Raw genomic sequence first — 21,706 nt, forward strand, 5'->3', positions numbered from 1 at the left:
AAAATGGATGGATGGTAGCAGGTATGACACTGACAAATAACTGGATGATGTAATGCAGTTTATTTGGATATTCCTCTGAAAAAACTACTTAATTTACAGTCTATAACAAAATGATACACATACAATTAATAAAACAATGAATAAATAAGTACCGACTGTTTTAAGCTTCAGTTCCACATTTCCCTAAAAAGAGGTCAAGGCTTTTGGTAACTTCAGCCTCTCAAGCCTGTATTAAGGGCAGGACTTTATTTCTAATTCTCATTATTTGTCATGTTTTGCTACAATGCCTTTATTTAATAAAAAATAAATAATAATAACCATGATCCTCGCCATCATAAGATACCTGGCTTTTAACTGAATCCTGGTTTGTAGTACAGATGTAGATGTAGTTACATAGTTGTATTCTTAGCTTTTCTTACAACAACTACACCAAGTTTTTCTTATTTTATCCTTGTTAGAAATCCACACCTACCTTGCATGGATTCTACAGGCTTCTTTGTCAGCTGTGTATGATTTGTTGATATTTAAATTGCTTCAATCTGATTATTTCATCAACTACAGCTCTAAATAACACCACTTAGCAGATTGTTTACGAAAAAATGATCGAACTAGATGTGCCAACAAATTGTCTTGATTGAATTTAATCAGCTTACAGACTATAACACATTCAATTCAATTCAATTTTATTTATATAGCGCCAGATTACAACAATTGTCATCTCAAGGCACTTAAGTAATATAGTCCAATTCAAGCCAATTGGAATTCAATTCATTGTAATCATAATCCAATTAATTCATATAGAGCTAATTCAAAAAATTAATATCCTAGCTAAGGAAACCAACAGATTGCACCGAAATGTGTCTTCAGTCCAATCTCCCGTCCTGAGCGTGCCTGTGGCAACTGTGGAAAGGAACGACTCCCTTTTAACAGGAAGAAACCTCTGGCAGAACCAGACTCAGGAAGGGTGGCCATCCGCCTCGACCAGCTGGGGTTTGAGAAGACAGAAAAGAGGGAAAAGAGGGGGGAAAAACACCATAACGCCATTCAAAGGATATCTGTTGGAACAGGGAAACATAGGTTAATAACCACAATAATGTCACATGTACATAAAATCAATTTTGAAATTAAACAGGCGGAAAAATACACATAAAAAATGGTTTAGTCTATCAGTGGAGACTGATCAACGAAAGGAAAAAATATTTTATCTTATGCACCTGCTCCTAAATCTGTTCTTGGCTGGTTTGGACCTGCCACAGCCCGCTGAGTGAGAACGCACATGTGGAAACTGAAGATGACGATGCCTGGTACATCCGATTGCGTATCACATTGTAGAAATCTTACTTGCACATGTGCATCACCCTTTCTCTGTCAGAGGATCCCTCTGAAACCCATAAATAATAAGACTCATAAGCTACATATTTGGTGTATTTACACTCATACAAAATCATACAAAGTATTCTTATTATCCTAAAAATCCTCAAAGTTGCCCACCACAGAGGCTGCCAATTGCAAAGCATTCTGGGTCAGTGGTGTGAGATGCTTGTGCAAGATATCATTACTTTGCCCAATTGTGCTGCTTTTGGTTGTGGTTTGGAGTCGAAAGGGAACAAGAAAGAATAAGAGAAATGGGTTGTAGGCGAAGGGCGGGTTTCTGAAAAATATTGGACTGTATCACTGATGTGCCTTGAGATGACAATTGTTGTGATTTGGCGCTATATAAATAGCTCACTGGTTCTGCTGGTTATAAAAGATAAAATCCAAACGCCACACCTACAATACAAGGCAAGAGAGATACCATTAAACAGTGCAATATTACCATTCGCCCACCAGCTGATCCTTGGGCACAAGGGTTTGTTTTATGTGACTGGTTTAATACTCCACCTCTATTTCTTTATAAGTGATGGCAAATATCCCAACAAATATTTCTCCTGATCCTTCTCCTTTACTGGGCCTTTAATTCGCATGTTCATTGATATTTTAGTAAAATGCCACGTATATCACATCTGTACAGCTAAAGCCTTTGTCTTGTAAAACACCAGACAGCTTAGACAGCTACGGTACCGAAACCATCTCACATTGGTGCAGCTTTTCTGCTGAGTGGCAGACACGCTGATGGTCTTGCATGTGATGTTTCCTAGTAAACCTTTTTTGACAGAAGCTGCAGGTGAATCTTTTCTCTCCCGTGTGGATTCTCATGTGAACTTTCAGGTCGGAGTTAAAGCTGAAAGTTTTGCTGCATTCCGAGCAATTGAAGGGTTTGTCTCCCGTGTGAGTGGTCAAGTGATATTTCAGACTCAAGCTGTAAGAGAAACTTTTACCACAAACCGAACAGCTGAAAGGTTTCTCCCCTGAGTGAGTTCTCAGGTGTTTTCTCAGATTTCCACTGTGACCAAATCTTTTCCCACACTCAGAGCAGCTAAAGGGTTTCTCTCCTGTGTGCGTCCTCAGATGGTTTGTCAGCATTGTCTTGTCATTAAAAGCTCGGCCACACTCGGAACAGCTGAACGGGCACTTTCCTGAGTGACTACTCAAATGCTTGATGAGATTTCCACTGTGAATGTACTTCTTCCCACACTCGGGACAGCTGAATGTTTTCTGATCATTGTCATATGTTTCAACTGTTTCTAAATCCGGGAGTGAATTCCCAGTTGATTTGGATCCTCCAAAGAGGACTGAAGGGCAGACGCGTTGATGTCTTTTCATGTGATGCTGCCACGTAAATTTTTTGTGACAAAAGCTGCAGCTGAACGGTTTCTCTCCGGTGTGGATTCTCATGTGAGCCTTCAGGTCCGCGATGCGGCCGAATGTTTTACTGCACTCTGTGCAGCTGAAGGGCTTTTCTCCCGTGTGAGTTCTCAGGTGTTGTTTCACATGTCCACGGCGGCCAAATCGTCTCCCACACTCAGAACAGCTGAAAGGCTTCTTAAATTCACCACATGATGTGTCAGTTGCAGGTGGTTTATTAGTTTCAACAGAGTTTAAACCAGAGTGAGCCTCACTGCTCTCCTCCCAGTCCCCATCACTGACGTCTGTCTCTGAAGACTCTGAAGTTTCACCTTCTGGCTCCAAACACTGAACTGGATCTGATTCTGGTCCTCCCAAAGAGTTTCTGTCCTCCTCTGTAGGACTGTGATGAAGCTGTGAGGACTGAAGTTTCTCTTCATTATCTTCACTCTTTACAGGGACAAGACAGAATGATAACTTGGTGATATCAGTCTCCTCCTCCTCCTCTTTAATTACTGGGTTCTGCTGGTCCAGGCTGGAGCTTCTCTCCTGCATCTCATCTTCACCAATGATCACTTTTAGGACACCAGGAGGTAAACCTGAAACAGCAACATAAATAATGACCTTTTTTCTCATGGCAACTTTTCAACCTTGTTCAATTTCTACAAAGCACTTTAGATGTGTTTCTCAATCAACATTAATACATTATATATTTACAATTTATATACAGTATGCAGCTTTTTTCCGCTACAGACACACGCTGATGAACATATTGAGGGCAATGAGGGGTTCAGTGCCTTGCACAAGGACACTTTGACATGTGGGCACAATGAGGATCAAATCGGCTCAAATGGTTGGAAAATGACTGCTCTGCCAGCTGAGCAAAGGATGGAGGTTTTTACTTTAGTCTGATGCAAAATGACAAATCATTTCTATATTTTGCTCTGAGGGATTAAAAGATTACAATGTTTTAGGACTGTCAGATAAACTGAAACTAACACAAAAGATAATATTGAATATGCACTTAAATATCATTATCAATCACTTAGGGCAGTTCTCTTGTTAGACAACGGTGACGTCTTTCATTCATCTTCTGATGGAAGAGAGTTCTTTTCTGAAGAGTCTTTGACTATAAAATGTTTCTGTCCTTTTCCACTGACCACACTGCACCCTCAGATGCCTTGTAAAACACTGGTTCACCTTCTTGTGTATGAGTTTTATCCCCCTGACATCCAGTTTCCATCTGAAGGTGCTCACAACTTGTAACTGGAGTCCTGGGTGTATTTCCCTTGCTCTTACTGTACTGATCATCCTCCATCTCATCAATATCACCCCCTCATAACAAGACCCATTCTCGCTTCATACTGATCTATCCACCTTCAACACATCCCACCAGCCCTCAGCTGCGAGGGCATTCCAATGAAGTTATTCATGATACAGTTTCATGCATATAGGAGGGACAGTACAGGCTCTGATTCTGCCAAAACAAGGTGGTTGTAATTTCAGTAGGTTTCAAGTGTGACTCGCAGCTGCTGCTTTCATTTCAAGCTCAACAAATTACACGGTTTGTTGAATCTGTGGATGGCCTTTCAGTAAGTGGTTTTAACACCTTTGACAGCCTCTTTTTTTGATGCATAACCAACAAACTGTCTGCATTGCATCGATTAAAAAAACTAAACAAATTAAGACATGTATAATTTGAAGAAAACGACAAAAGATTCAGTTCTACACAATTCAAATTTGATGCTGCTTATCAAAACACTCCAGAGGAAGCTGAGCCATTATTCTGACGTATAACTAATAAGATCGAATCCTCAAATGACTTAATTTATTTCCAAAAAATAACATGCATCCTGTTCAATTTCTAATGTTGATGACATAATAATCAGAATCAAGCAAGTTAAAGTCGATTTTGTGGGAAAACAACTGTATGATGTAAGCCTGAATTAACTTTTAATAAATGTTTCTTTTCTTTTCTTTCTTTTATGTCTCATTGAGGTACAATATATCTTCTTCCATTGAGCTCAGCTCAAGAAGGCAGAACAAAACCTTGAGTAAAAGATGCACTTAAAAAAAAAACATTTAAGAAGTTAGAACAATAAAAATGTTTGTTGTATTTGTTTACCTGCGGATCGTGACGCAAAGACGTAAAGCAGCGACGTACTGCGGTAACCAGTGAGGTTTGAACGTGTAAAAGTTACCAAAAGAAAATCACGGTTGCGTGTATAAACAAAATAATTCTCACTACTGTTCAAATTTCTCAATCTAACTCCAATATTTGAGGCCGTTCAATTGTGGAAATGACATTAACCATAAAGAGGAGTTTGCGTTTCATACTGCGTTAGCTTAGCAACGTCCCAACAGCAGTGAACCTATTTCCGGCAGGTTGATATACACATACCTTCTCTTCTCGGCTCCATTTCTGCTTTCAGGTCCACATTTGGAGACTCGCTATCCCGTTCAGTGTCTGCTCTGCCAGACTATGGAAATATTTTACCGATTTTGACTCCAGTTGGGCTTCAATGTACTATCGAAGCTCAAAGTGAAGACCAGCGGCCACTTCCGGCGTATGTTTCTAAATAAAAGCCTAACAAAAAAGTCAAACTATATAGAATTCGAAGAGATATTATCGGAAAAGGCATTAAAGGTTAAAGTAACTTGTTATTTGTGTAAATATGAACAATAAAAACTTAAATTATTTATTGTTTGGGTTTTTTGAAATGTGAGAATTTCCTTTGCAATTTGCATGTGCTGAACAAGATCATTTTCATTTTCAACTCCCATGTTAAACACATGAGAACGTGAGAAGCAAAATTAAAACCACTTGATTTGGAAACAGTATTAAATACACATGTAAAGATTTAAAAAAATATTGAAAGGGTCAATTAAAACCGATGTCTTGGTGGCTTTGAGTGTCTTGGTGTCTTGGTGGCATTAATAGACTGAGCTGGAATACATTAATTAAATATATACATTTTAAAGCATCAAGAAGCATTGCAGTACTAAGCAAAGCAGGTATTAGACTGCACATCCCTGCATATTCTCTCACCTCATCAAAGCTATCGTGCAGACGTCTAGGACAATAACTACAAAAAAAAGTTAATTAGCAAAAATGTGAGGGTAGACGGGATCATACAAATTCACTGTTCTTGCAGCTTGAAATTTCCAGATCCATTGAAATTCCAAACAGCACAAATTTTGTTCAGAACAAAAAATAAGAAATTACCTGGAAATATCCAAAGCATATTTTCTGTAAAGGATGGAAGATACAACGCAAGGGGTGTTTTCAACTTCAAAACTTTTAATGTGCATATTACAAGGAAAAGAGTTGAACCAGTGTCCAAAACACAAAGCAGTTCAAAAATAGGTATAAAGATGTGGTCTTCGTGAAATCTAAAGAATAGGAAGATGTTTGAACCTCGGTGAATGTCTCTGTTTATGTTACCTCGTGATTACTCAGATTCTGCAATAAACAGGCCAAAACTGGAGCTACCTGGCTTTGATGTGTGGATGTAAAGTTATGAAATTGCAAGAGGAGATAATATGATTATATTTTGTGTGTGACGTGGTGTTTGTAAAACAAATCTTTACGAGACGAAGTTGGCATCCAAATCTTTAAGATCCTGAAATCTGGGCATTTTTACACAAAGTGGACTGTAATGAGAATAAAAGCAAACTTCACTCGACTTAGACAGTAGCGCTGGAAGAGCTGCAACAGCTCAATGTGAGTTCACACGGTAGCGGAATCTGACAGGAGAACGGGATATTACTTCATTAATTCAAGACCTTCACAATAAAATATTTCTTTAATCGGCGACAGCTAGAAGACTAAACTTAGCAAGCAGGGACTAAATTAAATCAACCAAAAATACGGCTTTATTGTTTTGTTGCAAGGTATTTGACTGGAAACTGTGCCATTTATAATCAAATACGGTCTGTATGGAGGGTTGTTTCTGCCTACAACCAAAAACTGAGAGGTAAATCAAAACTTAAACAACCAAAGATTTGCTCTAAAACTTCAGTTTTGAAATAAGTAATCATCATTTTTATATTAGTAAGATACAACCACATTAACTCAACCACAGTTGACAGAAAATAAATGCTGTCAATAAAATAAAGACAAAGAAAGATTTTACTTTGAAACTCGTCCCGGAAACTATGATGTCGGAGTGAAACCGTTATCCGAAAGCAAATAACCACCGATCAACAGTTTTCTTAAAGTTCAGAGATGAAGCGACACCGCGGGATCCAGGACGCGGTTCTGGGTCCTGAAGCAAAGCTCCGGGAAGAAGGTTCGTTTTCTCTGTAATGCTGCAAACGTCACCGCTCTGCTAAGCTAACGCCAGACTAAGCTAACAATAGCTAAACAAATGAGCCTTGAATGAATAACCTAATCAGTTATTTTGGATACGGCAAACTCCTCTGAAACCACAGAAATAAAATACTTTCTTTTGCTCTGTGTGTGTAAGAATGAAGAAAAGAAGAAGAAGACAAGTAATTGTGATTTATTTAGACAACTATGCTGCTGTAAATTAATTTAAAACTCAACATGTATGGGCAAGAAAGATAAACACTGACATTAGAAATCTATGAGCTTTGCTGCTGATTTCTGGGCAAAATTTCTATCAGCTTCTTTTTTGCTGCGAACTTTTGAGCTGCACCTCAAAACGAAACTAAAAGACAAGAAAAACTTTATATTATGGTCACAACAAAGCTCATTCCACTTATCATCTACAATTGCGACGGAAAAGGTTGATGCACACTGAAATGTGGTCAGTTGTTTGTTTGTTTATTTGACCTTAAATTCCTCACGATACAGAGTTTGATGCTCTCAGTTCTCACTTATTCCTTTAGATAGTAGTGAAGGAGGCATAAAATATGATTTTAAAAAGAAAATCATGCCTTAAATGTTAAATAAAGTGATGGGTCTCTTTAAACTGATAAATGGAAGTTGTTCAAAATATAATGCAAATCTATTTAAAGTAACCTTAATTACTGCACCTGCAAGGGCCCAATTAATAAAGGTAAAGGTTTTTTTTATATATTTTTATCAGCCTTTCTCAATCTGTGGATCCTATATTTCCTTTTCATTTGCTCTTTGTTTTGAATAACATCTCAGCTGTGTATACCTGCACACAAGTTTTGACTAAAGTTCACGGGTCAGGGGTAACTTATCTCTCTTTGTGGTTCAGTTTTGCCTTTAGATGTCCAAAAAGTGATTGTTGGTGAAGCAGTAGAGCAGCAGTGGAGCTCCAACGCCAGTCAGGAGTCCCCACACATTAAAGAGGAACAGGAAGAAATCTGGACTGGTTTGGAAGGAGCGTTGTTTCAAGGCCTGCAGGAGGCTGCTGTGACCAAACTCAGTCCTGTCCCCGTGAAGGGTGAAGATGATGAGGAGAAACCTCAGTTCTCACCGCTTACTCACAGAGAAAATGAACCTCCACACATAAGTTCGACTAAACAGATGAAAGTAGAAGATGACGGAGACGACTGTCGGGGACCAGACATACAATCTTATTTACAGCCTGAGAATAATGAGAAAGTGTCAGAGTCCTCAGAGACTGAAGTCAGTGATGGTGAATGGGAGCAGAGCAGGGAACCTCAGTCAGATTTGTATAATCTGAAGAAGAGCATCAGCTGTAATGTTGAGAGATCATTCAGCTGCCCTGAATGTGGTCAGAGGTTTGGACGGAAGCCACACCTGAAAGCACACATGAGGATTCACACGGGCGAGAAACCGTTCAGTTGCTCCTTTTGTGGTAAAAGGTTTTCTCAGAAGGGAAACTCCATCAGCCACATGAGACTTCATACAGGAGAGAAACCTTTCAGCTGCTCCGTCTGTAAGAAAAGCTTCAGGTACAGTGGAGACGTAAGCAGACACATGAAAATCCATGCAAGAAAGAAGAGAGCCGACAGCCAGATTAACAACATGATGAAGAGTAAGATTTACACTGGTCCAATACAAGGCAGCAACTTGGATCTGGAAAACCAGTCACAACTAGATAGTGATACTAAATCCACAGAACATGAAACTGAACCAAATGATGGGTGTTTGAGGCAATCCAGGGAGCATCAGTCTCTGAATAGTGTCATCTCGGTAAGTGATATCAGAAATACTGACAAGGATCCATTTAGCTGCTCTGAGTGTGGGAGAACATTTTGTCGCAGGGATCATCTTCTGAGCCATGCAAGAACGCACAATGGAGAGAAACCTTTTAGTTGCTCTGTGTGTCATAAACGCTTCAGCTGCAGTGGCAACATTTTGGCACATATGAGAATCCACACGGGTGAGAAACCGTTCAAATGCTCATTTTGTAGCAAAAGTTTCAGCCAAAAAGGAACTTTGCAGCTACACACGAGAATTCACACTGGAGAGAGACCATTTCGCTGCCTGTTTTGTGATAAAAGGTTTGCACATAAAAGACGAATGACCCTGCACATGTCCATCCACACGGAGGAGAAGCGTTTCAGCTGCGGTGCCTGCGACAAAAGGTTCACCTGGTACACACAACTGAAAACCCACAAGTGTGTTGGTGAGTCCTCACAGCGTTGTCAGAGCCAAACTGAGAGGAGAACTCCTCCAAAGGAATCCTTTTGCTGCACCGAGTGTGGTAAAAAGTTTAGCCTCAAGGGCAACCTGAAGACGCACATGAGAATTCACACAGGAGAGAAACCGTTCAGTTGTTCAGTTTGTGGTAAAAGTTTTAAGCAGAACGTACATCTGACGGAGCACATGACCATCCACACGGGTGAGAAACTGTACAAATGCACAGTGTGTGGCAAAGGTTTCAATAAGAAGCTCCTTGTCGGGAATCACACATGCATCTAATATTTGGACAGTTTGTCAGATCGTCTTGTGCACCAAGTTCAGCGCCTTGTTTGGTTCAGAACAAAAAAAACTGTCACACTGTGATTGATAGAATTTTGTCAGTGGCGAGTAACTCAGTAGAAGTGTCATCCTGATCCCAGTGTCCAATGTGAACTATAGGGATGAATATGCAGGTAAAGTCCAGAGGGGTGTGCTGTGAAGAAGGGTTCTTCCTAACAAAATGCACAGATGACCTGACACTTCAGTCACTAGAAGAGCAGTTTGTACCTGTGAATAGACAGGTGCGAAGATATAAAAAATCATTACAGCAAAAAGCAGCAATGTTCCTGCACTTATGACAAAATCATTACTGTGCAAAGTGGTAGGTTAATATGTGACTGCTTTTTATGTCTTGGTGCACTTTAACTTCCAACTTCATACTCAAGAAGTGCTTTCAGCTCAGTCACTGCCATAATAACGTGGGAATCATCCAAGTCATAGACCAAACCAACGTTGGATAATATTTTCTGGTTGACTGTTTTTGGTTTATAGATTCATTTTCTAATCTGTGTTAGATCCAACATCAGCGGCACAGGTGGAAAAAAATGTAAGAATACTCACTGCCCAAAAGAAAAGAAGCTTGAGAAACGTTGCAATATTTCAGGTTGATGACATCACAGTGACAGCAGAGGAGTCTGAAGCCAGACAACAGGTCTTATTGTTCAGATCAGTTTTTGAGCTGACGGGGTGTTTTACCTGTTTATGGGTAAAACAGAGTAGCTATGCATAACACATTGGTAACACCTGGTAATTAATTCTTCACACTAAGCAGACTTGGCTGGAAATATAGACCTCAGACCCCTACATCCCTGTATGATTAGCAGGAGAAGGTCTATGAATTATGACTAACACATGATATTCTGCTTACAAACTTAAGGATGAAGTTGATACTAAAAAAATTTTTTTATTGATTAATAAGTACTGTGGTGAACTGTCTTTTAGCAGCCAAACTGAACTGTGAGTTTCTGTCGGCAACTAAATCTAAAACGTTCATATTGTGCAATCAGCTTGTAGGTTTTACTACGACTGTCTTGTCCTGATACAATAATATAGCACTTTTTATCTATGAATATCCAAACTACCGTAAACCTACTTGGCTGAGGGCACTCAGATGTTCCTTACATACATAAACGGATTCCTTTATACTTATTGCCAATATACTCACTGAACATACAACTCAGTATGTCATTTATTCTCTGAATAAACCATGTATGCAAAACTACTGTTTCTTGGTCTCTCATTGATTGTTTCCATTAAACTTTGATCTTTGTTTTTTATCTCTTCTTTGCATTTTATTGAAGTTATGAAATTGATAGTGTTTCAAATTAAGTTTTTCCACTCTCTCCTGTTTTTACATCACTCAGAGCTGTTGTAAGAGCTGTATGAGGTGTGCTTCTGCACAGGACCTTACAGTTGGCAGATTTACATCCAAACCTCAGGACTTTAACGCAGTGCATGTCTTTCGTAAGGTGTGGCTACTCAAAGAGCTTATTCCAAAGACTGAAACTACTGTTTCAGATGCTTCACTTACTCAAAAGAACTGAGGAAATCCTCCAACCGTGTGATTGAGTGAAGCTTGTCAAAGCTCAAACATTAAAATTTTGTGCACCTTCAAGTTGAAATACGTTGAGTTCATAGCTGGGTTTTACCTCTAAAAGACAGACTTTCTCTTAAACCATCGTGGTGAGCAGGACTGAGGGTGTTTCTTGTGTTTAGGAGCTATTCACACCATAACCATTACAAGGATTATAATGTGAGCATCCACACAGCTCATTAATAACATTCTGTAAATAGACAGAGGAGAATCTACTGCTTGGATATGAAAATGATCTTCTCTTAAGGATTCCTATTATTCTTTGAGTTAACATCAATTTAATGATGTCCTGCCATCTCCATCAGCACCAAAGACAGCTTGGCAGCAGGCTGCGTCACAGCTAATTAAACGCTTTTTTTATGCCTAATTTTTAGCTCAATGCGTTAAACCAACATTTGACAAGTGGTGGCCCAGAAAGCAGAAGACTGGGTAATTTCAGAGGATATCAGTTAGTTTACACAATGATTGTCAGAAATGGCAAACAACATTAATAAAGGACATAATTTATTTTGGCTTGAATCTATACTTAATATGTATTAATTGATCAATAAGAAAAGTGTATGAAGCTCAGCCTGGATGTCGATCAAAATCCTCCAATTTATGTATATATATATATATGTATATATATATATATATATATATATATATTTTTTTTTTTTTGTAGATAAGACCATCTTCAAACAGTTGTGTTTATAGTTCTTCTCTTTTGTGTAGACAGCCATGCGTGATGTGGATTTGTTGTTCTTGCCTGGTTGGCTGTAGCATGTTGTACAGCTTTCAGTTTCTCTCGTGCAGGGATGGCCAACTCTGGTCCTCGAGGGCCACTGTCTTGCAGGTTCTATGTTACCCTGCTTCAGATTAACTGTATCTCTTCAAAAGATTGCTAAATTTTGCACAAGCCTACTAATGATGTATTGATTTGAATCAGGTGTGTCAAAGGAGGGAGCCCATCCCTGCTCGTGTCACTTTATAGAGATCAATGTAACTGTAAGCCACGTATAACGACCAGTTTCAAACAAACAAACAAAATAAAATATACGCTACTTGATGATGGAAAGCAAATAGTTGGAAGCTTTTTATCTTCTTTTGAAAAGTTTTATCCGCAAATGATTGGCGAGATCGTGTTCGTAATGATTATATTTCACTTGCTTTAGCAATGTTATCGTGATCCATGCACCTGAATGGCATGGGCGTTGCATCCTGGGGCGCGCAGCACCTTTTTGTGACCGGCCCAAAGCCACTTATCTTCAAGTATTTGTAACGTTGTGCAGCAGAATAAAGTTACTTAAATTCTGACAAATAAAATCCATCAAAATTATGCGATTTAGGATAATACGACCTTTTATTGATAAAGGCAGGAGAATTCTCATCACTACTTCAAATAATAAAATATGTGTGCACAAGTTTTCTTCTTCTTTGGCTGCTCTTAAACTTCTCTGTAGTCTTCCTCTTTTCCTCCTGCCTGGCAGCTCCATCTTCAACATCCCTTCTCCGCAGATGTTTTAGCCTTGCACTCGTAAATCATCTCCAAACCTGAGCTGTCCCTCGGATATATCTACTACAGGTGCGTGCAGAGACACACCTACTCACGCTCTTCTTTCCGACTAGTTTGTCTTAAATGCTGCAATCGTACAGCGTGGAAAAATGTTACAAAAATTGTGAAGTGCGCAACAGGCCAAAGCCATGTGAGCAGGTCTGGAGCGCCGGGTTTTCAGTTTCTCAGTTAAACAGACACGTGAAACTGAGTTTTTCACTTATTAACTGTGCACCAAATGAAAAAGGAGCAAAGTTGGCAGGTTAGTCGACAGGAAAGTGATCCTGACTGTGCACGTTTGAATCATCAAAACACTTTTGTCCAACATTACTGCACCGTTATTTTATTGTTGTCGTCACTTACAGTGTGGTTCTTCTTTCCTTTACAATTTTATATTTCTAATACATAGAAATGTCTTTTTATTTCATAATTGGATTAAAAACAAACAACAGAAATAGACAGTTTAAATTGCTCTTCACAATTTGTCAAAACGACAGTCATAAAGCTTATTTAGGAAACTGGAAGTATTTTACACTTTGATATCTGGAACTGAAACTGAAACAGACAATGAAGTGTGTCCGTATGAACCCTGGTACAGTATTTTATGATGAATCCCTCCTCATGTTCCATCACAGCACACACACGGTAATCTGACTGAAATACAGTTGCTGATAATTGCGCGTATGCGTGTTTATCGTGGCTGCCTCGTGTATTGTCCATTAGTTTGGTGCGTCGGTTGTGCACATCCTCGGAAATATTCGTTAGGCGCACTAATGCTTCAATATGTATGTGACCAGTGGACGAGGTGTAAGCGTACTTTTGCCATTTTTCGATGTTTTGTATCGTTAGTTTCCCACACAATGCTTGGTTTCGGAGCCTTAGATCAACTAAACAATTTCTGTTTTAATTTCTAATCTTTATTACAACTGAAAATGTTCTACAAATAAAGTTTTGATGTCATTGTATGGCTGAAGTTTGAAATTGGCATCCGTATCGATTAAAAAAAAAATAAATCACCTTTTGGTTTAACTTGGTATCGCACATCACTGCTGCTTACATCCCGCAAATCAGGCAGCAGCTTCCGGTCTGAGTGATCAGGTGCGCCCCCTTGTGGAACCCCGAGCATGGAGATGGATGCTTACGTCAACGCGAGGTGAAAACAGCAACTGTATTTACGACCTTAACTTTTTTTTACTGGTGACCTAACAGAGAGCAAACACAAATAAATTAACAGAAAGACGAAAAACACAAGGTGTTCCAGTGATAGCAGGTACTACAATCTGATCCAGATGTTGACAAAAGTTCTTATGAACATAAATTCTGTCCGTCTGTATTTCATTTATACCAAGTTCATGATCTGCTGTAAGTCATACAACGTTAAACATCTGGATTTTGACACTGGTGCTAAAAATATGAAATCATATAAACTATTAAATTATGCCTGCCTGTAAATATCATCTACTTCTGACATTGATCACCTTTGGTCTGAGGGTGGACTAGAGAAAGAGCTGTCCAGAAATGTGACCTCGTGCCAGTTTATGTGGTGCCTTAAAAACAAAAGTGTGTTAGAAGTTTATCATGCAGCGTACAGTGAGAAAAGATGCTCAGGAAGACATTGTCTTCCTCCTTTTGTACCAGTGAGAAGACTGAATGTGAACCAGCTGCAGCTGACAGAGCAGGAGGGTGAATAGTCTGTAGATTTTTGATCTGGAGGAAAGCATTACCTGAATTTTGCTTGTAATGTAAGAGGGTAAAACACATTCCTGACTGATACAATGATTTGTTGAACAAATTTGAAACCAGGATCCAGTATAAAGTGAATATGGTTTCAGCAGCTGCAAAGTAATGAACACTGTACCACAACCCGTTCAAGGCAGCTGGTTTCTCACAAGGTTCTTATGGTCATAATCATAAGGCAATCTCGCCAGGCTTCAGGCTATGTGTTCAAGGCACAAAGGGTCAGATCAAATGTCTTATACTGGCAGCTGAAAGAAGGTCACCAATGGCAGCTCCTAACGAAGTTAGCATACATGCTGCTATAGTATCAGTTATTTCAGTAGAGACTACTTAATTGAAAGAAGAGCAGAGAAAGACACTGAAGACTGAAACGTTGACTGGAAATATGTTTGATTTAACAAATGGTTCAGCTGGTGACACATGGAAACAGAGGGTTGTTTTATCCAATCACCCGCAGTACTTTTTCATAATGTTCACCCTTTTCCAGACAGTACTGTGCAACAAACTATCTAGTGCATCATTAGTCCAAAACTTAAAACTTAACCAGCGACCTATTAAATATTCTGGGTGTAAATGATTAGAACGGCACAAAAATCTGTGCACTCAGACCCATGAAGAGTAAGAAAACAGCACTGATGTAATGTCTGCAGACTCAGTCAGTCTCATATACAAGCAGGGATGGCTATAAAATTCAAATAGCTCATCCAAATAGTCACAAATCAACTAAATATCCTGCTCAGGTACACATACATAAATTAATGATTATTTTCCATGTATTGTGACGATAACTTTAAGCAAAGTAAGTCTAAGGCTATGGTTACAATACAAGATCAGGTCCAACGAGAACTGCATCGATTTCTCCTTTTTAAGAAAAATTATATTAAAATAAAAGTTTCATGACACAACTGAGATTGAACAAGGCAAAAAAGGACCTTTCCATAATAATGATCTGACTGGGGGTAAAACTGCATACATTTTTGTGCCCATTGGTATAGTTTGAATTTTCAATTAGAAAAAATATCCAAAAAAACTAAGACCAACGTTTAATTTACTTATTCCTGGTAACATATTTCTTCGATGTAACTGCAGACACATGCTATAGTGGAATAAGTATAACAGTAAAAAAACAAACAAAAAAAAAACAAGGATTATACAGGATATATGCTCTAAAATGGCACTGGAAAAATATATTTTGTAACCTTTATCAGGTTGAGTCGTGTTTAAAAGGACGATTAAAACTGTCACAGACACAATCTTTTCAAGTTTCTCATGATATTGAATAAATTATTTGATTAAAACAGCTACAGAGACGATGCATCCTTATCAAAAGAAGCAAAACCCCAGAAATTTTGGTTTCTGAGATGTTTAATAAAGCACTTGGATCATTTCTATTCTCTATGGACTTCCAAATGTTTTGTCAAACTTCCTTTCTGTCTGTATCTTTTACCACATACTGAGCAGCTGAACGGTTTCTCTCCGGTGTGAATCCTCATGTGCACCTTCAGGTTTCCACTTTCAATAAAACCTTTCCCGCACACTGTGCATCTGTAAGGTTTCTCCCCTGTGTGGATCTTCATATGCTTCTGCAAGCATCCATTCCATGAGAAGCATTTCCAACAAACCGGACACCTGAAAGGCTTTTCTCCTGTGTGACATCTCATGTGTGCCTTCAGCTGTCCCTTAAAGCCAAAGCTTTTCCCACATTCAGAGCAGCTGAATGGCTTTTTGCAGATAGTACATCCCATACAGTTTACAGGGGCTCCATCGTCCCCAGTCCCATGGTGGAAATCAAGTGTAGTTCCTGCTTGTAAATGTCCATCTTGATCCGAGTTCACAGCAGATTCTGTTCCTCTCATATTGTTTCTGTTCCCTTCTGTGAGGCTGTGATGAAGCTGTGAGGACTGATGAAGACTGCAGTTGAATATGGCCTCTCCTTTATGGACCGCCATGTGCATTTTCAAATTCCCCCTCTGTGCATAACTTTTCCCACACACAGAGCAGCTGAATGGTTTCTCTCCCGTGTGAATCCTCATGTGCACCTTGAGATTTCCACTTTCGGTGAACATTTTACCGCACACCGAGCACCTGAAAGGCTTCTCACCAGTGTGGATTCTCATGTGTTTCTGTAGACGCCCTCTCCATGAAAAGCATTTCCTACAAATAGGACACCTGTAAGGCCTTTCTCCTGTGTGACACCTTATGTGTAACTTAAGATAGCTCAAGGAGCCAAATCTTTTCCCACATTCAGAGCATCGAAACGAGTTCCAGTTATTACATCCAATATCATTTAAAGGGATTTCATTATTTACTGCAGAATGGGGCTCTTGGGTCATGTTATAATCATCAACACTGACTTCAGTCTTTGGTTCCACAAAGGCTGAAGTCTTGTAATCGGTATCCGGTTCAGCTCCTCCACAGTCCTCTCCCTCCAGAATGATTATGTTCTCTTTAGTCTGGCGCTGATGAAGCTGTGAAGACTGAGGTTCCTCCTCATCTTCTTCGCTCTTCACAAGGATGGGGCTGAATGTTAATTTTGTGACATCAGCCTCCTCCAGCTCCTCTTTAACGTGTAGGGGCTCTGGCTCCAGATCTGGGTCTTTGTGGTCCACACTGGAGCTCTTATGTTGATGTCGCTCTGGGGTAACCTCTTCTTTCCCCACCAGCAGCTGCTGGATATCTACAGGAAGCGCTGAAACAAACACACAACGACATCCATGACTTGACATTAAAGACGGGACAAATTCTGCAGCAGTGAAACACAATCAGGTGTAGTTGTTGTGTGATAACACCTCCAATATGTTCTTACATGTAGCACATTTATTACAGTTATATGCACAATTTGGTTTGCCTTACAGTTTTACTTTTACTTGGCCAGTAAAGTGGACCATCGTCCTTCTCCCATTACTCATGCATGGGAGCAGAATCAAGTTATTAACTGTGGAACGCTGTGGAAGCTCACTGTTCATGAAAGAGCAGCTGAATTCACTGCACAGACACGGTCTTTAAGTGTTTTTTTTTGTTTGTTTTTACAGTAAATTTTGTTTCTAAAGCTTTAAAGTTCTATGTAAAGAATTTTAACCATCTAATACAAAGCTTATTTTGCTTACTTTAACCATAAAAAGAGCCAGAAAATGTCCTGTGACTACAGAATATTTAGAACCTTCAATATCTTGGAGTTATTTACAGTTTACTGAATGTTAAGAGTGTTAACAGTTTGAAATGGAGAAAAAAGTTTGATATTTGTACACGAACAAACTCCTCCAGGTATAGCTACCATACCCATAAGGTTACAGCATCTATGCACCATTATTTAAGAGCTAAGCTCTCACTACACATTTGTTTTTTTACCAATTTATGAGACAGTTTGTGGCACCATGTACGACCATGAAGGACACATTTTATGTGATTTAAATAATTTGTTGTTTGGTAAATTAAATGGCGGCCATAACTTTTGTACATGAAGGTATCGCGGCGAGGGGGGTGTTTCGTATAGTATTTCCACTTGAAATGCACATCCCTCACAGCAAGAAGGTTCCAGGTTCGATCCCTGCCTAGGTCCTTTCTGTGTGGAGTCTGCATGTTCTCCCCGTGTATGCGTGGGTTCTCTCCAGGTACTCCGGCTTCCTCCCACCATCCAAAAACATGCATGTCAGGTTAATTGGTGACTCCAAATTGTCCTTAGGAGTGAGTGTGAGCACGCATGGTTGTTTGTCTCTATGTGGCCCTGTGATGGACTGGCGACCTGTCCAGGGTGTACCCCGCCTTTCGCCCGATGACTGCTGGGATAGGCTCCAGCTCACCCGCTACCCGATTAACGGATTGACGGTATAGAAGATGGATGGATGGATCTTAATATAGGCTGCATTTAGTCTTAAGATGTTTTCACAGAAGAACTTTTCACAGAAGAACTGACCAAGAGAAACATCATTAATAAACTTGCTCAGTGTACTGAAGCTGCACTTACAAAGAGCTGTTGCATGCACTGTGTATGCAGTTGGAGCCTTTCCTTCATACTGTACCTGTGGTATTTTAACATTTGCTGAAATTTTCCTCTAATTCTGCAATAATGTGACATTAAAACCTAATCTGGTTTTACACAAAACCTAAAAGAAGATCCTAAACAACAACCAAAGGACACAAATTAGATAAAAAAAATTACATTTATCATTTAAACATTAAGGTAAATTATACAATATTACACATCTGTGAGCTGCACAAAAATAAGTGAAGCTCTCGCAGGTCATGTGAAATTAGAGTCGGTTGTTTTCTGGTGTGAGAGTTGTTCATGCATGTGAGAGACAACAACTGCCGGCAAAGAATTCCTTGTATGTTTCTACGTACTTGACGAAATAAACCTGATTCTGATTCATAGAAAACAAGGGAGATTTTTCTCTATTAAACTATCGCTTAAACCCACAGTCAGACAGACTGTTTACTGATGGAGGAAATTCACGATGAGCTCGTTAGGAGTGTTGACCAACACGATTACCCCCAAGAGCACGAGAGCTCATGAAGGAACCCAGCGCCTCTTTCATGTTAAAGTCCATGATCATAACACTGATCTGATACAACGTGCACGGCAGGGCTGTGAGGAGAAAACCACAACTGGTTTTACATGTTTGGAGAGAGGAGAATACTGTATCCCAGACTGTGAACTCTCACGTGCGACGCAGTGACAGTAAAGTGTCTTGTATGTGTTGTGATGCGGTCACTGATGAAAGAAAGACTTTTGATTATACCGACACAAGCTAAAGGGCATGCAGCAAGCCCACTAACTATTCATTATATCCTTTAATGTTTAAACATGATCAAAGTCAACGTTTTTTAATGACCAAGTCAAAGTTTCAATCTTAATTTATCTGAAATGTTGTGGTCTGACCTCAAGCAAACAGTTGATGTGGAGAAACCCACCAACATCAAATCGTTTCGTTCAGAGGAACAGAATCCAACTCCTTCAAGCTGACGTGCAGGACAGATTTTTCTTAACAATCACTTGCAATTATTGCTGTATAAGGGAGTCACAGCAGATATTGAAAGGAAAAGTTCAACTACTTTTGCCGCTCACAGATATGTAGTATTGGATCTGTTTATATTTTTATCTTTAATTAGGTTCTCTAGTCACTTTTAGGATTTGAATGAAACTTAGATATGTTTAAATCATCTGTCATGAATACAAAAATTCAAGTTTATATACCACCACTCTACATATTTATCACAGTGTGTAAAGCAAAGTTTGAAGCAGAAAGGATAGGTGTGTGCCTTAGCCATCCTTGGGGCTCAGTTTTATTAATACTTGAGTTAAACACTATGGTGCAGATGCATCATTTGCTCAAGATTGTGAACACAGAGCGGTCTGTGTGGCATACATTTGGTCATCAGAGGGTGAAAGCAAGCAAACACTTGCATAACTCCCAGTTTGCTGTGACTGCTCAAACATTCCTGATGCACTAATCTGGAGTGTGGTCCATCAAGCAGAATCCTTCTCCTGTACATCGGTGATACCAAAAAACACAAATTCAGTGTATAAAGTACCATCCACTCCAAGAACAATAACTATAATGATGTAGACGCAGCGGTTATGTAAATAGTGACTCAAGTCTGAGGACATTCTGACCACTGTCAAAGAGAACATCAGTAATGATGATACCAGATCTCTTGACTGTGTGCAGAAGGTCGTTTTTTATCTAAAATGTCAGTTTAAAATACCCCACAAAGGGAGATTTGAAAGAAAAAGCGTTGCGTGTACCATTTATTACCTTGCAGGAACAACTAAAACAACATTTACATAGTAATAAAGTATACTTTTACATCTTACCATAATATATATGAATAATAAAACACCCTAAAGTAACCGGAAGTCTTATGACTGCCCCCCATTCAGCACCAAGACAAGAGAACAGGACCCTAGGAGTATTGTGGCAACATTTCACTCTGAAAGCAATCCCAACAAGTTGTGCTGAGGACAAAACCATCCACTTGAACGGCAACATTAATAAACATCTTTTTATAGCTATGGTTTTTGTTCCTGGTGTTGACAGCCTTTAGTGGGGCCCTGAGCAGATGATTGTGGCTCATAATGGCCACAAAGCATCCTGCTCACATACCAGATTCAGGACATCCTGGCATATATTTTAACATAGTAGCATCTAAAAAAAAAAAAAAAAGAATTAAAAGTATGGTTTAGTACATTGTTGTAAACACAACGTCAGTGTTGAGTGAACTGATTTTAATCTGAGGTTCTGAAAACTTAAAAGTTTACACTATAAAGAGGTTTATCATCGCAGAGTTCAGGGTTTGACTCTTGAGCTTTAGTAGCAGCTAACTGCGGCTAACGTCCTGTTTATGACGGTTTAACCGACGTTAACACAACGGTCACGTTTAAAGTCGCAGAAAGAGGACAAACCTGCTCGGTGCTGCTTCATTTCAGCCGTTAAAACCACATCCAGAAAATCACGATGGCGTCGCTCCGTCTCCTCTTCATACTCCAGTATAGTTCTCTCTAAATGTCCGAGTATGTCGTCCACAGCCGCGGTGAGCCGCTGGCTGATGAAAACCTTCAGACCCTGAATTCTGGACATCTTCACTCAGTCACACGACAGGATCAAACCCGGAGGATTTCCACTGTTTGAAATCCGACGTTTTCGTCTTTACGTGGCCTCCGGCACTCAAACTATACCAAACGATCACTTCTTCTTCTTCATGTTTATGGACACATCACTGGTTTGCTGTACGCGACCACAAGTCATCCCTTCCGGTTCAAGCTTCAAAATAAAGTTATGGGCCTTCGGGCCGTTCACGATAAAAAATCTTAATCTTTTAACCACGTAAATGAGCACTATTTGCTTCTACTGACTGATGATTTAGGTGGAATAAATAATATATGGCACAAGGCACACAAGGCAAGACAAATTCATATATCTCTTTTGATATAGATATAGATTTAAATGTATAGCACAATTCAACAACAAAGTCATTCAAAGTGCTTTATAAAGAACATGGAAACATTAAAAACAAAATTTACAGTTAAAAAAAATGAGAGGTACAGGGTTGTGAAAATTATTGATCAAAATCGTTCAGTTCAATTAAATCTGCTTCTTCAGTGAACAGGAAAATCTTGAGGTTTGATTTAATTGATTTAAAAGAAGCTAAAGTAAACGCAGACCTGCAGTTTTCTGGGAGGTTGTTCCCCTTGTGGTGGTTAAAAAAAAGCAAGCAAAACATTAGTTTAGTTCTAAACTAAGAAATCAAA

The 21,706-nt window shown here is 39.3% G+C and overlaps 2 protein-coding genes across 2 annotated transcripts; one reads left to right on the forward strand and one right to left on the reverse strand.

The window, feature by feature from the left end:
* Positions 1-1,428: 1,428 nt before the first annotated feature.
* Positions 1,429-21,190, reverse strand: LOC140274697 (uncharacterized). Its single transcript, XM_072370068.1, has 3 exons — positions 20,861-21,190; positions 15,848-17,146; positions 1,429-3,323 (listed from the first exon to the last, which is right to left on the reverse strand). Exons 1-3 carry the CDS (start codon positions 21,033-21,035, stop codon positions 2,053-2,055), a joined length of 2,745 nt encoding a protein of 914 aa, XP_072226169.1. The 5' UTR covers positions 21,036-21,190; the 3' UTR covers positions 1,429-2,052.
* Positions 6,896-10,769, forward strand: LOC140275217 (uncharacterized). The gene is made up of 2 exons (XM_072370633.1): positions 6,896-7,016; positions 7,917-10,769. Exons 1-2 carry the CDS (start codon positions 6,953-6,955, stop codon positions 9,551-9,553), a joined length of 1,701 nt encoding a protein of 566 aa, XP_072226734.1. The 5' UTR covers positions 6,896-6,952; the 3' UTR covers positions 9,554-10,769.
* Positions 21,191-21,706: the final 516 nt, after the last annotated feature.

The sequence above is a fragment of the Leuresthes tenuis genome, unplaced genomic scaffold, assembly GCF_036924035.1.
Source record: "Leuresthes tenuis unplaced genomic scaffold, fLeuTen1.0.hap1 SCAF_18, whole genome shotgun sequence".
Lineage (NCBI taxonomy): Eukaryota > Metazoa > Chordata > Actinopteri > Atheriniformes > Atherinopsidae > Leuresthes > Leuresthes tenuis.

Excerpts from the sequence above, each read along its gene's own strand:
- LOC140274697 (XM_072370068.1), bottom strand. The coding sequence starts at position 21,035 with ATGTCCAGAATTCAGGGTCTGAAGGTTTTCATCAGCCAGCGGCTCACC. Across the intron at positions 17,147-20,860 it reads AATGAAGCAGCACCGAGCAG|CGCTTCCTGTAGATATCCAG; the intron begins GTTTGTCCTCTT and ends TGTTTGTTTCAG. Across the intron at positions 3,324-15,847 it reads TTTGGAAGTCCATAGAGAAT|GTTTACCTCCTGGTGTCCTA; the intron begins AGAAATGATCCA and ends TTGCTGTTTCAG.
- LOC140275217 (XM_072370633.1), top strand. The coding sequence starts at position 6,953 with ATGAAGCGACACCGCGGGATCCAGGACGCGGTTCTGGGTCCTGAAGCA. Across the intron at positions 7,017-7,916 it reads AGCAAAGCTCCGGGAAGAAG|TTTTGCCTTTAGATGTCCAA; the intron begins GTTCGTTTTCTC and ends TTTGTGGTTCAG.